We start from the raw sequence: 15,828 nt of genomic DNA, 5'->3' as shown, positions 1-15,828 counted from the left end.
ACTCGGAGACAATGGCCAAATCCACATTATCGGCGATTTGAAGCCCATGCCACGACATCTCGTGAAGCATCCAAGCAATAATACCATCCAATCAGGATGTCGGATCACTTTGTTTCATGGAAGCTTGTTACAAATTAACAAATGCTGCATCAAGTCGAGTTAAACCACATGTGAGATCAAGTAAAGATCACACCCCAATTGAATTATACACACTTCATTAAACGTTCCATGTACATTTCCTCCATATTTCAGTACTGCACCCCCTTCTTCTTCACACTTCTGTCAGTTACTGCTCTCCATAAGTCTCCATTCCCAAACCCCATGTCCTCATTCCCTCCCTCCCATACATGGTGTCCTTGTCCTTGATGCTTGGGACAGTACATTGTGCTTTCCGAGAAATGTGAAGTTCATGAAAGAAAAAAAAAGGATGCAAAACTACAACAGCACTCAGTAGAGGGCATACCTCCACCTGGTTGGACATATCACTCAATGGTGAGGAATCACTTAAAAAATTCTACGAGCTGGATCCGGATCTGGATATTCATCAAAATTGAATCGATTCTTCCTTGTCTCACACACTATCCATCCACACATACTAGCCGGTCCAACAAGCTTCGTCCAAATCCGTCCACAACTTTTTGAGATATCCTGCTATGTATCGTTTTTGGCCCGATCTCCCAATGGTGAAGAATCATTTAAAAACTTATAATAGCCGGATCCGAATCCGGATCTTCACCAAAATCTAATAATTTCGTCCTTGTCACATTCGCTACATCTCTGCCAAGTTTCGTCCGAATCCGTCCACGACGCTTTGAGATATCCTGCTATGTATCGTTTTTGGCCCCATCTCCCAATGGTGAAGAATCACTTAAAATTTCTAGTACCCGGATCCGAATCCGGATCTTCACCAAAATCTAATAATTTCGTCCTTGTCACATTCGCTACATCTCTGCCAAGTTTCGTCCGAATCCGTCCACAACTCTTTGAGATATCCTGCTATGTATCGTTTTTGGCCCCATCTCCCAATCGTGAAGAATCATTTAAAAACTTATAATAGCCGGATCCGAATCCGGATCTTCACCAAAATCTTGTAATTTCGTCCTTGTCACATTCGCTACATCTCTGCCAAATTTCGTCCGAATCCGTCCACGACGTTTTGAGATATTTTGTTCACAAACAAACAAACGGACAGACAGGGATGAAAACATAACCTCCATCCACCTTTGGTGGCGGAGGTAATAAATAGGAGTACCAAGTTATTACTCAACTTTTCAATCTCAATTTAAACATTTTCAACTAATCGGTAAAAGGTTACAACGAAGCGACCTCCAAGCCTTCACAGATTGCCTATATCAGCACCACAGCTCCACTACCTCGACCCATCCAATTTCCCTTTGTTCCTCTGCTCACCTGTGTGCAATCACCGGCTTGTGCACGCCTCCTTTTTTCCCAGGCAGCTCATCATGAAGATAGGCAAGACCACATGCAGTGCTTTCTACCGCACGACAAACCTCCAACCACGACAACACGTGACCCTTCAGGTAATCACAGAGGCAACCCTGGACACAAGTAGTGCATTAAAAACATCAAGCCGTGCTCGGCCACGCTTCACTGTATAGTAGAGGAAATAATAATAATAATAATAATTCATTTATTTTGTATAGCGCTTTTCCAGAAGCCCAAAGGCGCTTTGACAGAGTGGAAAACATAATGCATAACAATACATGAAAACAACAATTGCAAAAAGACAAGAATCAATAGGGAAATATTTAAAGCAAAAGGAGGGAGAAGGAGAAGAGATAGTCAGGGGTTAAATGCTGTGGGTTGAATGTTGAATGCAGTGTTGAACAGGTGGGTCTTTAGTGATGTTTTGAATGTGGTGAGTGAGGAGGAGTCTCTGATAGTGTGAGGTAGTGAGTTCCAGAGGGTGGGAGCAGCGATGGAGAAGGCCATGTCCCCCCAGGATCTGAATTTGGTCCGGATGGAGGGGGTCAGGAGGTTGGTACCAGCAGAGCGGAGGTTGCGGGTGGGAGTGTGTCTGGAGAGGAGGTCAGCCAGGTAGGATGGGGCCAGGTTATGGAGGGCTTTGTATGTCAAGAGGAGGATTTTGTACTGGATTCTCTGGGGGATGGGGAGCCAGTGAAGCTTGTAAAGGACGGGGGTGATGTGGTCACGGGTCCGGGAATGGGTGAGTAGACGGGCATCGGAGTTCTGAATGTATTGGAGTTTATTGGTGATTTTTGAGGGTGAACCATAGAGGAAGCTATTGCAGTAGTCCAGACGGGAGGTGATGAAGGCGTGGATGAGGGTTTCTGCAGCCGTGGAGGAGAGGGATGAGCGGAGACGGGCAATGTTTTTCAGGTGAAAGAAGGCTGTCTTTGTGATCTGTTTAGTGTATTTGTCGAAGGAAAGGGTTTGGTCAAAGATGACGCCAAGATTCCGGATGTGAGGGGAGGTGGATACTGGGATACCGTCGATGTTGAGGGCAAAGTTATGGGTGGATTTTGTGAGCGTTTTTGGGCCAATGATGATTATTTCAGATTTATCAGAGTTAAGCTTGAGGAAGTTGATTTGAAGCCAGGATTTTATTTCAGTGATGCAGTTTGTCAGGATAGAGTGGGTGTCGGTGGAGACGGACTTGGTGGAGATGAAAAGCTGGATGTCATCGGCGAAGCAGTGGAATTGGAGACCATGACGGCGGATTAAGTGACCGAGGGGGGACAGGTAAAGGATGAAGAGGAGGGGGCCAATAACTGAACCTTGGGGGACACCTTGGGGGAGGGGAGCAGTGGGGGATTTGCAGTTGTTGATGGAGATGAACTGGCGTCTGTCAGAGAGGTATGATTTAATCCAAGAGAGGGCAGTGCCGGTAACGTTAAAGGTGGATTCAAGTCGGGTGAGGAGGATGGTGTGATCGATGGTGTCAAAGGTGGCGCTGAGGTCGAGGAGGACGAGAATGTTGAGGTTGCCAGCGTCAGAGGAGAGGAGAAGGTCGTTGGTGATTTTGAGGAGAGCAGTTTCAGTACTGTGGTTGGAGCGGAATCCAGATTGGAATGTTTCATACAGGTTATTGGCAGAGAGATGATGTTTGAGTTGAGTGGCTACAGCGCGTTCCAAAATTTTTGACAGAAAGGGTAGGTTGGAGATGGGTCTGAAGTTGTTTAGGGTGTCAGGGTTTAGACCAGGTTTTTTTAGAATGGGGGTAACAGCAGCAATTTTGAGGGAAGGTGGGACGATGCCTGTAGACAGGGAGGAGTTTATTGTTGCAATGATAAGTGGAGAGAGAGCAGGGAGGGAGGCCTTGACAAAGCTGGAGGGGATGGGGTCAAGCGTGCAGGTGGCAGTTTTCATTCCTATGAGGAGTTCAGAGAGGTCAGTAGGGGAGATTGGGGAGAACCGAGACAGGGGATGGCAGGACAAGGGGGGGCAGGTGGTTGGAGGGGGAGCGGGTGCGGCGGTGGTCAAGCTGTTGTAGATGTTGTCAATTTTGCGTTGGAAGAAAGAGAGGAAGGAGATGCAGTTGTCTACTGTGAATGACTGGGTGGTGGTGTTCAGGGGGCGGAGGAGTTTGTTTATTGTCGAGAAGAGTGCTTTTGGGTTTCCGGAGCCAGAGTGGATAATTTGAGAGTAGTAGGCGGAGCGGGCGCGGGAGAGGGCATCTTTGTAGTGTTGTAGGTGGTCCTTGTAGGCTTGGGAGTGAACTGTGAGACCCGTTTTATTGCGGAGTCTTTCAAGTTGGCGAGCACGAGTTTTCATCAGGCGGAGTTCAGGGGTAAACCAGGGAGCAGAGTGGGTGAAAGAAACTGTTTTGGTTTTTACAGGCGCAAGCTGGTCAAGGCAGGAGGAGAGAGTGTGGTTGTAGTAGTCAGTGAGGTCGGAAGGGGTGTGGAGGTCAATGAAGGGAGAAGTGGACATTTTTTCAGAGAGGGTGGATGAGAATGAGGTAGGTGAAAGAGCGTTTAGCTTATGGAAGTTGATAGTGCGATAATGTCTTGGTGTTGGGGCGGGGATGTTGATGGTCAGAGTGATGGCTAAGTGGTCAGAGAGGGTGAGGTCGGAGCCAGAGAGATGGTGCAAATTTAATCCAGTGGAGCAGACAAGGTCCAAAATGTGACCACGGACATGGGTAGGAAAGTCGACATGTTGATTGAGGTTAAAGCAGGTGAGTAAATCAGTGAAGTCAGTGGTTATTGTGGAGTCAGTGGAGTCCATGTGGATATTGAAATCACCAAGGAGGAGGATTGAGGGGGAGAGGGAACAGAGCTGGGTCAGAAAGTAGGAGAAGTCAGACAGGAATGATGGGTGTGGTTTGGGAGGGCGGTAGACGACAGCCATGACTGACTGCGTGCGACCAGAGAGTTTAAAAGCCAGGTGTTCAAATGATGAGGATGAGGCGATGGGGATGAGGCTGGTCTTGATGTCTTGACGGTGGATAACGGCAATTCCACCACCTCGGCCCCCCGAGCGTGGTTTATTGACGTAGGAATATCCATTGGGTGTGGTGAGGTTGAGTGTGTAGTAGTCCAGAGGTTGTTGCCAGGTTTCGGTGAGACAGAGAACGTCCAGTTTGTTATCCAGGATGTATTCGTTCAGGATGAGGCATTTGTTGTTGAGGGACCGGGTGTTGAACAGGGTGAGCTTGATGTTGTTTTGAACAGCAGGGATGAATTCAGGTGATTTAGCCAGGGTTCGTAGGCAGGAGGTGCGATCGTGTGCGTTGCTGTGACCAGGTGCGCTGGGACGAAGAGTGAGAGTGCGCTGAGCCGACCAGAGGACGGGGATGGAGTGACCTGATTGCAAATATACAAACTTACGACCGGAGCCACGGTGAATGTACCTGGGTCGTCGGAGGAGTCCATTTGATTTGATGGCAGAGATGCATGAAGGGGTGGAGCGGGTATTGAGCAGAAGGAGCCTTGCGGCAGAGTACCGCAGAGCCATGTCAGGCAGGAGCGAAGGGACGAGACGAGGCCAAGGTTGAGGAGGTGAAACAATGGTCCCAGCCCACGGGAGTGGGCCTGAGGAAACGAAGGAGCCAGGTAGGTGAAGCCAGGAGCAGAGCCGGGACCAAGCAGAGGGCAGGCAGGAGCAAAGAGACGATCACGAGGCCAAGGTTGATCACGGCAAAGCGGCAAATGCAGCGGCACTCGACCGCCGCCGCTACAAATCAAGATCACGGCGGGAAACCGCCACCAAACCGCTGCGATGGTCACAACCCACGAGAGCGCGCCCGAGGAAACAGCGAGCAGGCGAAGGAGCCGGGCAGGCGAAGCAGGGAGCAGAGCTGGGGCTATGCAGAGGGCAGACTCAATGGCCAAAAAATCCGCACGACCACCAAAAAAGCAAGCAACTGACAGTGGTCCGGTCAAAGAAGCGGCGAGCATGTGACGCCTGCGTCCTCTTCAGACCGGACCGGAAATGAGCCTGAAAAATTCATTTTGAAAATCATTTCATGTTAAAAGTATGCATCCACTGGAAACAGGTAGGGAATGGGGTGGTGCATCGGGGGAGGGTGGATGCCGGCTAAGATTTTTTCGAAAAGGGTCATTTTTAACCCTTTTTTTGCTAAATCAGTATTTCCGAAGTGTTGAAAAAGAGAAGAGATGTTTGTAACAATATCCCATTTATTTGCCCAGCCATCTTACTCTACATGGGGTTTTTATACATCATTTTGTTGCTGATGATATTGCCTACAAAATGCATCTCAGTATTTTAAAATATATATATAATTAAGGGGTTACCATGGTTACAGTGGGGGTCAAAGGTCAACCTATGGCAAAAATATATAATTTTCTCACTTTCTAATAGATAGGCAAAATGCCATATAAAACTAAATTTACTGGTTCTAATTGCTTTTATTTATCAATCCTCACATAGAAGAGCAGTTTTTAGTGAGGGAAGGTTGATGTAATACCCCTCTGTGGGCAATTAGTGAAGGGTGAAAATTAACCTTTTCTTCAAAAATACATAGAAATTGTGAAAAAAACCTCTGTTTTGTATTTACCGGCACATGGAATTGTTAAGTGTGATGTTATAGCATACAGTATGCATTGGAAAATGTCTCCAAACCACCATGGTCAAGATTCCTAGTATTGTTTGAGACTTTATTCTGTTTGCCAACAACCTACGGATAACATAGTTTGAACCGGGGCTCCGACTACCTACACATCTTCATCATCATCCTGTGAATTGGTGCATGATCCCCGACAAGTGCAAGCACTAATGCAGGTCTTTTGTCCTGCACGGAAACAGCCGCATCTTTTTCCACAACCAGATGTGCAAAAGCAGCTCACAAGCTCCTTGCAAGCTTTTGGAAGAGGGCTCAGGGTCATCAAATTGGAACGAGGTTTCCACTACGATCATTCTTCCATCCACTGGTTGTTGGATCAGGCAGATCTTGCACTGGGCTTAGTGACTCCTTCCAGACAAGGCATCGGTAGTTTGCTCGACGAATATGCATTTCCAGTGCATCCTTGGAGGGCCTGGAGGGGGGAAGAGCATCAAGCGAATGCTTTCCTTGAAGGAACATTTCTCGGCGAACTTGATCAATTGCCGTAAGAGGGGTGGTTTTTAGGTACAGTTTGCACACAAACTTCTCAGCGTCTTGGATCAATTGGTCACTGATGTTTTTAGACCCCATCTTCTGGAGGCATGCTGACTCTTCAGTTAACACTTTCAACGCAGTCTTCTTCCCTATACCGGCGAACTGGCTGACTGTGTCACAACCTGTTAGTGCATGGAATGCAATAATTGTCTGAATTTGGTCTTCTGGTAGTGAGATCTGATGGATGGGGATGAAGGGACGTTTAGATTTCAATCCTGAACTGAACCACACCTCTGGAGATAGGTGATCTCACAGGCCCAGTGCCACAACCAGGACATCTGTGTCTCGGCATTGAAGGACACATCTCTGGTAGCCCTGTAGTGTCGCATCCCTGGCATGCAGGATGATCCTGGTGTCCGCCTCTTCATGGTTTGCGTTCATGGAGTTGGTGCTCCTGCCGGTAGAAATCCATACCCTCATCAAATCCTCAAACCCGCCGGCAACAACTAATTCATATGTTGGCTGTAGCTCCTTCTCCGCCATCTCTATGAGAGATCCTGAAAGAAATGCTGCCAAGTCAGCCTTGTTGGCAGAGAGGCTGAGGAATGAGTTGAAGTTGGAGGGGAGCTTCACGTCCTTTGAACTGATGACACGTCTGATTGGGCGGGTTTTGCCGGCTCTTTTTTCCCTTGCGCCAGACTTGATGGAGAGCTCCTGATACCGATCGAACACAACATCAACCCTGGAGTACATGGGACCAAAGCGGTTTAAGACACTGGTACAGAATACATTGCTCAGATCTCCAAAAGTCTCTGATTTCTCAGGCTTGCCAATTGCTTGTATCAGTGCAGGGCCGTCAATGATCAAGCAGGTTTTTGCTGTACTCTTGGGAAGGTTTTTTGACACTTCTATGTCCTTGGTCAGCATTTCTTGAAGCTGGGACTTGTCGGTAGAATGGAGTTTCCCATTGGTGTCTGCTAGTGCATGTGGGACTGATGAAAGCTCATGCCTCAGGATGTTATTCAGGTCTACATCTCTCCCTCCCTGTGCTGCCACAAACAGTCTTTGGATTAGATTCCTGTCAGCTTTGATCTCTTTCTGTTTGCCAGCTCCACTTGGTTGAATGCTTACTTTGTACATCCTGCTTATTGATGGTGTTTTGTTCCTAGAAAATGTAGCATGAAGGTCTGTTGACTTCTCAATAAGGCGAGTGGAGACAAATGTTTCAACTAGGGATGCTCCTGTTTCACCAGCCTTGAGGACTTCTTCTTTGATGGAGTCTCAAACAATACTAGGAATCTTGACCATGGTGGTTTGGAGACATTTTCCAATGCATACTGTATGCTATAACATCACACTTAACAATTCCATGTGCCGGTAAATACAAAACAGAGGTTTTTTTCACAATTTCTATGTATTTTTGAAGAAAAGGTTAATTTTCACCCTTCACTAATTGCCCACAGAGGGGTATTACATCAATCTTCCCTCACTAAAAACTGCTCTTCTATGTGAGGATTGATAAATAAAAGCAATTAGAACCAGTAAATTTAGTTTTATATGGCATTTTTCCTATCTATTAGAAAGTGTGAGAAAATTATATATTTTTGCCATAGGTTGACCTTTGACCCCCACTTACCATGGTAACCCCTTAATATATATATTTAAAAATACTGAGATGCATTTTGTAGGCAATATCATCAGCAACAAAATGATGTATAAAAACCCGATGTAGAGTAAAATGGCTGGGCAAATAAATGGGATATTGTTACAAACATCTCTTCTCTTTTTCAACACTTCGGAAATACTGATTTAGCAAAAAAGGGGTTAAAATGACCCTTTTCAGGAAAATCTCAGCTGACATCCACCCTTTCCCAATGCACCACCCCATGCCCTAACTCTTCCCACTGGATGCCTGTCTCCAACATGAAATGATTTTCAAATCAATTCTAAGCCACTTTTTCACTTTCGTTTCCTCTACTAGTACTGGACTGCTTGCTCTGACTAATCTCACATGATTTTATTAAATAGATTCGTCAATAAATATAGTGCCACCATCAACACTTTTTTTCATTTCACAATTCATGTCTTTTTGAGCGATGAAGCTGCTTCAATATTTTGATATGTCCTTCCTTCCATCCCTCCATTAAAAATGAAGAAGAAGAACCTTTAAAACCCACCGTGCACAATTCTAGAAGGTTTTAAAGTGTAATTCTGGAGGGATCTAAAGTGTAATTCCACAACGTTCTAAAGTGTAATTCTAGAGGGTTCTAAAGTGTAATTCCAGAACGTTCTAAAGTGTAATTCTAGAGGGTTCTAAGGTGTAATTCTAGAGGGTTCTAAAGTGTAATTCTAGAGGGTTCTGAAGTGTAATTCCAGAGGGTTCTAAAGGGTAATTCCAGAGGGTTCTAAAGGGTAATTCTAGAGGGTTCTAAAGTGTAATTCTAGAGGGTTCTGAAGTGTAATTCCAGAGGGTTCTAAAGTGTAATTCGAGAGGGTTCTAAAGTGTATTTCTAGAGGGTTCTAAAGTGTAATTCTAGAGGGTTCTAAAGTGTAATTTTAGAGGATTCTAAAGTGTAATTCTGGAGGGTTTTCTTGAACCTTGGGTTTCTTGAATTAATTATAATTCTAGAGGGTTTTAAAGTGTAATTCTCGAGGGATCTAAAGTGTAATTCCAGAACGTTCTAAAGTGTAATTCCAGAGGGTTCTAAAGTGTAATTCCAGAGGGTTCTGAAGTGTAATTTCAGAGGGTTCTAAAGTGTAATTCCAGAACGTTCTAAAGTGTAATTCCAGAGGGTTCTAAAGTGTAATTCCAGAGGGTTCTGAAGTGTAATTCCAGAGGGTTCTGAAGTGTAATTCCAGAGGGTTCTAAAGTGTAATTCGAGAGGGTTCTAAAGTGTAATTCTAGAGGGTTCTAAAGTGTAATTCCAGAGGGTTCTGAAGTGTAATTTCAGAGGGATCTAAAGTGTAATTCCAGAACGTTCTAAAGTGTAATTCCAGAGGGTTCTAAAGTGTAATTCCAGAGGGTTCTGAAGTGTAATTCCAGAGGGTTCTAAAGTGTAATTCTCGAGGGTTCTAAAGTGTAATTCTAGAGGGTTCTAAAGTGTAATTCTAGAGGGTTCTAAAGTGTATTTCGAGAGGGCTCTAAAGTGTAATTCTAGAGGGGTTTAAAGTGTAATTCTAGAGCGGTCGAAAGGGTAATTCTAATGGGTTCTAAAATGTAATTCTAAAGCGTTCTAAAGTGTAATTCTAGAGGGTTCTAAAGTGTAATTCTAGATGGTTCTAAAGTGCAATTCTAGAGGATTCTAAAATGTAATTCTAAAGAGTTCCAAAATGAAATTATAGCTTTCTAAAGTGGGTAATTCTAGAGGGTTCTAAAGTGTAATTGTAGAGGGTTATATCGGGTAATTATAATGGGTTTGAAAATGTAATTCTGAAAGGTTCTAAAGGGTGGTTCTAAAGGGTAATTCTAATGTGTTCTAAAATGTAATTCTAAAGCGTTCTAAAGTGTAATTCTAGAGGGTTCTAAAGTGTAATTCTAGAGGGTTCGAAAGGGTAATTCTAATAAGTTTGAAAGTGTAGTTCTGAAAGGTACTAAAGGGTGATTCTAAAGCGTTCTAAAATGTAATTCCAAAGCATTTTAAAGTGCAATTATGATGGGTTCTAAAGGGTAATTGTAATGGGTTCTAAAATCTCATTCTTGAGGGTTCAAAAGGGTAATTCCAAAGCGTTCTAAAGGGTAATTATAATGGGTTCTAAAGGGTAATTCTAATTGGTTCTAAATGGTCATTCTGAAATATTCTAAAGGATTCTAAAGGGTAATTCTAAAGGGTTATAAGGGTAATTGAAAAGGGCTCTAATGGGTCATAATTCCAAAGTCTAAAGGGTGATTTTAAAGGGTTCTAAATGGTAATTCTAAAATGTTCCAAAGGATAATTATAAAGGATTCTAAAGGGTAATTCTAAAGGGTTATAAGGGTAATTGAAAAGGGCTCTAATGGGTCATTATAAAGGGTAATTCTGAAGGGTTCTAATGGTTCTAATGTTCTAATGTTAATGTTCTAATGGGTTCTGAAGGGTTCTAAAGGGTAATTATCGAGGGTTATAAAGGGTAATTCTAAAGGGTAATTTTGCAGGGTTCTAAAGGGTAATTCAAGGGGGTCTAAAGGGTAATTCTAAATGATTCTAAAGGTTAATTATAATGGGTTTCGTTTGTTTCAAGGCTTTGTCTATTTCATATTAAAATTGCCAAACTGAGCCGCTTCCTTGGGACATGGGTGCGATTTTAATGCCAGGCCTATATACATCCAGGGCACAAGTAATTAACCTCGTAAATTACACTGAGTTCACACATTTTCATTACATATTCTCTTTGTTGCTGCCATCTTTTCTGAAGGAAACGATGTCTTTTTCTCACTATGTCTCTTCGAAAAGACGGTCTGGACAACCCTCCCATCTACTTTCTCAACAATCCTCTCCAAGAAGTTCTGTCACTCAATCTCTTGGGTCTCACAATCTGTCATGGTCTTTCCTGGGAAAAACACATTTCCAAGCTGGCCTCCAAAGCCAGTCGTCGACTGGGGATTCTCCATCGTGCGAAGTCCTTCCTTGGCACACCTGAGCTCCTCACCACATACAGGGCTTTCATCTGCAGCTCAATGGAATACTGCTCTCCCCTCTGGGCTGAGGATCCTGCCTCACACCTCGCTCGGCTTGACGCTGTTGAAAGCAAAGCTTTCAGAATCATTGGAATCTCCCACGATGAAGCCGATTGTGAGGGTCTTTCACTTACTCACCGCAGGCAGGTTGGTGGTCTTTCTGTCTTCTACCGACTCCTCTCTGGCCAACCCCCCCCCCCCCCCCCCCCCCGAGCCCTGTCTGTGCTCTGTCCCCCAAATATTCCTACAGGTCGTACAAGATCTGCCTGCAACCCTCTTCTGGTGAAACTGCCAAATCAAGACTCTGCTCACCTTCACTCTTTCATTCCTCTTTTCTCCCACCTCTGGAACAAACTCCCTCACTCTCTTCAATTGCACTCATTCCTCCAGGTCTTTAAAACAGCTGTTCACCACCATCTCTTATCTTCCCCCATCGAAAACCTTTTTTTTTTTTTTTTTTTTTTTTTTTTTTTGTTGTTGTATACAAGATCGAGGCTCGTGAAAGAGCGAACATTAATCACACAGAAAGACAAACAGACACATAAAACAAATAACATCGGGAGCGGTAGACAAGATGGGGAGAGAGGGGGAAGGACACAAACACAACATTTGAGAGCAGGGACCGAGAGACATGGAGACATCGAGAGATCTGTGGGAGGGAGAGGGCTTTGGGGGGGAGGCATGTGAAGGGGGGGAGGCATGTGAAGGGGGGGAGGCATGTGAAGGGGGGGGGGGGGTGGGAGAGGTATAAACATATGGACACTGCCAGGATTTCCAGGAAATAAGTTGGAATTTCAAACAAGGTGGATCTGGGGTGAATTAGTGGGGGTAGAAAAGATCAAGGTTATGGATGGGGGAAGATAAGAGATGGTGGTGAACAGCTGTTTTAAAGACCTGGAGGGAGGAGAGGGATTGAAGGGAGTGTGGGAGTTTGTTCCACAGGCGGGAGAAAAGAGGAATGAAAGAGTGAAGGTGAGCAGAGAGCCGAGATTTCGGCAGTTTAACCATCAGAGGGTTGCTGGCAGATCTTGTGCGACCTGTAGGAATATTTGGGGGACAGAGCACAGAGAGAGCTGGGGGAGCAAGGCCGGAGAGGAGTCGGTAGAAGACAGAAAGACCACCTACCTGCCTGCGGTGAGTGAGTGAAAGGCCTCAGAGATAGCTTCATCGCGGGAGATTCCAATGATTTTGAAAGCTTTGGATTCAACAGCGTGAAGCCGAGCCAGGTGTGAGGCAGGAGCACCAGCCCATAGGGGAGAACAGTATTCCATTGAGCTGCGGATGAAAGCCTTGTATGTGGTGAGGAGCTCAGGTGTGCCGAGGAAGGACTTCGCACGACGGAGGATGCCCAGTCGGCGACTGGCTTTGGAGGCCAGCTTGGAAATGTGGTTTTCCCAAGAAAGATCCTGGCAGATAGTGAGACCCAAAAGCTTGAGTGACAGAACTTCTTGGAGAGGATTGTTGAGAAAGTAGATGGGAGGGTTGTCCAGTCGATCTTTTCGGAGAGACATAGTAAGAGAGTGAGATTTGGCAGGATTGAAAGACATGTTCCACTTGTTTGACCAGTCTGTGATTTTGTCCAGGTCTTCAGAGAGTGAGGAGGCGTGATTGATCTTTTCATTCTAGCTTGATCTTTTCTACCCCTGTTAATTCACCCCAGATGCACTTTTCTGAAATACCGACTTCTTTCCTGGAAGTCCTATCAGTGTTTCCATGTGTTTTTTTTTTTTACCTCACCCACCCCCCAACCCCCTTCCCATGCCTCCTCCCCCAAGCCCTCTACCTCCCACAGATCTCCCGATGTCCCTGCTATCAAATGTTGTACTTGTATGCTTCCCCCTCTCTCCCCATCTTGTCTCCCGCTCCCTTTATTTCGTCTTATATGTCCATTGGTTTTTTTGGTTTTTTTAATCATTAATGTTAGCTCTTTCACGAGCCTCGATCTTGTATGCAAAAAAAAAGAAGAAAAAAAAGACTAAAATTGCTTTTCATTTGAAAGTTATTTCTTGCCTGTCCATGTGTATGTGCACAGCCATCTGTGTGCTTCCTGCCAACTTTTATCCTCGTCTGTGTGTTCATTTGAGCACGGTGATAATGCAACGAGACGCAGGGCACTGCAGGCCACGCCTAGACGTTCTTACCTTTTCATGATAAGCAAGGACAATCAACAGCTGCATATCCAAGCCAGATCCTCGAGTCTCAGCTCCCAGGAACTCGAGGATATTCTCATGCGGTGTGCTCAGCGCTTGGTAGACGTTGCTCTCATTCTGCCACGACCGTTTGTTCTGTTAAAGAAATGGGGACAGGGGGTGGGGGTTGTCAAGAATGCAACAGCATGCAGTGAAGCCATGGTTACCACCATCTCAAACTTAGCTTTTATCCAAATTAGCACGTCCTCAAATAACTCTGTCAAATTGGTGAATAATAATCAATCATGTACAGTATTTGGATTATCTTCTATCAGACTCCTCAATACTAACAGCACTAAAACGAGGCCCAACATCAAGCATTGGTGCTTCCCCCTTCTCTCAATTGTTCCTTTTGTCCTGTTGTGTCCTGATCCATTCAGTGTACTCATTCTAGCTCTTCCACGGGTCTCGACTATGTAAACAAAAAAAATCAAAAGGCCAAGTTGGTTATTGCAGATATTTTCTATTCAACGAGGTCCGGCATTCAGGCACTTGCTCAAAACAATCAATTCAAATCAATGCACAGGATGTTTCAAAATTCCAGAAATATGGGAAATACTTTCAATTCCTCTTATTTTGTGAGACAATATCTTTGAGGTGGATAGGACATCATGGACCAATATAATGACCCCACGTAGTCGAAATGTAACACCACTTGACTATTTTCTTTGGGGACATCTGAAATCAGTGGTTTATACCACGAGACCACATACTTGTTCTCATCTTCTTCCCTTTATAAGGGGTGAGGTCCGATGGCATCAAGCTCCTGCCCTGTCTTGACCACGATACTCCCCCAATCCCCTCTGTCCTCAGCCAACTCTCTCCACCCTACAACCACCCCCACCTTACTGATATCCCTCTTTACACAATCCTCGAATTTCAACCATGGTCTACCTCTTTTCTTCCTACCTTGTTCCCTCAACCTAGTCACTCTCTTTGCTATTCTCTCTTTCCCAAACCGCACCAAATGTCCAGCCCGTTAAGCTCATCTGCACACCAATATCCTCCCTCAGTTCATCCATTCTCCTTCTATCCACTTTCTTCACTCTCACAATCCTCCCGACCCAGTTGTTTTCACAAACCTGCAGCCTCTGTTGTTGTCTCTCTGTCAGAGCCACTATCTCCAAACCGTAGAGGTAGGCCGGCATTACACAACACATGAATCTCCTTGAAATCTTTCTGTCTGTTATAACACCCTCCACCCTCCTCCATGCATTCGCACCACTTGAATCCTCCTCTGCCTCTGACTTAACATCCCCGTTCACTGTTCCACCCAGATACTCAAACATATTTCCTTGTCTGATCTCCTTCCCCTCTAACCTGATATTGTACATTGCTCCCTCCCAATTCCATCTCTATGTGCTGCACTGCGGCATCGCTAGGCGCCAAAGGCGCCCCAGCAATGTTGCGTGCTGGAGGATATGTGACACCAAAATGTTAACACAACAAAATGTGAAAAAAATCAAGGAGTGTGAATACTTTCTCAAGACGCTGTACATCCCTTCCACCATCCTAACTTCTGCTTCTAGCACCACAATCCATCTCAGTGTCACCATCACTCTCGGGACAGTATCCACAGCTCTCTTTGCTGCTTTCTTCTTCTGCGCTTATAAGTGCAGCATCACCACATCTGGCTGCCTCCCTCTATCCTTGATATTCTCTATCCTCTTCCACGCCTCCTTCTTTTCACCAACTGCTTTCGCAACTTCCTCCATCCACCATACCTGGTTTCTATCCCTCGACAATGCACCCTTTCCTGATATTCTTCCACACAAAACTTCTGCAATTCCCCTAAATGCCTCTCCGTACTTCTTCCATTCCTTCTCCAAACCTTCCGCTTCTTCACTAAGTGGCTCATACCTAACCATCACCCTCTCCTTGTACTCTACGGCGACATTTCCCTTACACCTCCCCCACCTAATAACCTTTCGATCCCTGCTCTTTCTTTATCTCTTCCCTTCTCAATATCTCCAGACAGAATTTTAATCGAATGAAACGCTCCTTCCTTCATCCTTTAATAACTTTTAAATACATACTGTATAAAAATGCTTCATTTTCCTTATTTCTCTGACATGATGTTGTCTGCTCACAACAATAAATTCCACTTCAAGTCCTTTAATGGTGTCAAACCCTTCCTTGTCAGTACCCTCCTATAATCTGATTTCCTTATAATACCCCCTCTTCCATGTGACCCCCTCTTCAGCATCCCTCCACTTCATGACCATCCCCTCTTTCTGAATCCCTCCTCACCCCACCAACTCAGAGCTTCCCTCTCGTCCCGGCCCCTCTCGGCTTCCCCCTTTCTCCTGCACCCTCCCAGCTTCCACCTTTCTCCTGCACCCTCCCAGCTTCCACCTTTCTCTGGCACCCTCCCATCTTCCCCACGTCCTGCACCCTCCCACCTTCCCCCTCATCCCGCAACCTCCAATCTTCCCCTTCAT

General features: G+C 45.2%; 1 protein-coding gene across 2 annotated transcripts in view; it reads right to left on the bottom strand.

Moving 5' to 3' along the window:
* LOC137430764 (activin receptor type-2B) overlaps positions 1-15,828 on the bottom strand; it is a 221,800-nt gene that overhangs the window by 15,093 nt on the left and 190,879 nt on the right. For both annotated transcript variants that reach the window (XM_078781911.1, XM_078781912.1), the window contains exons 6-7: positions 13,340-13,483; positions 1,411-1,559 (exon numbers count right to left, since the gene is read on the bottom strand). In XM_078781911.1, the coding sequence (XP_078638037.1) occupies positions 1,411-1,559; positions 13,340-13,483 (293 nt within the window). The remainder of the gene's footprint in view (positions 1-1,410; positions 1,560-13,339; positions 13,484-15,828) is intronic.

This window comes from Myxine glutinosa, chromosome 7, assembly GCF_964187855.1.
Source record: "Myxine glutinosa chromosome 7, kmMyxGlut1.1, whole genome shotgun sequence".
In the NCBI taxonomy this organism is placed as follows: Eukaryota; Metazoa; Chordata; class Myxini; order Myxiniformes; family Myxinidae; genus Myxine; species Myxine glutinosa.
This window is presented reverse-complemented; position numbering and strand designations above follow the sequence as displayed.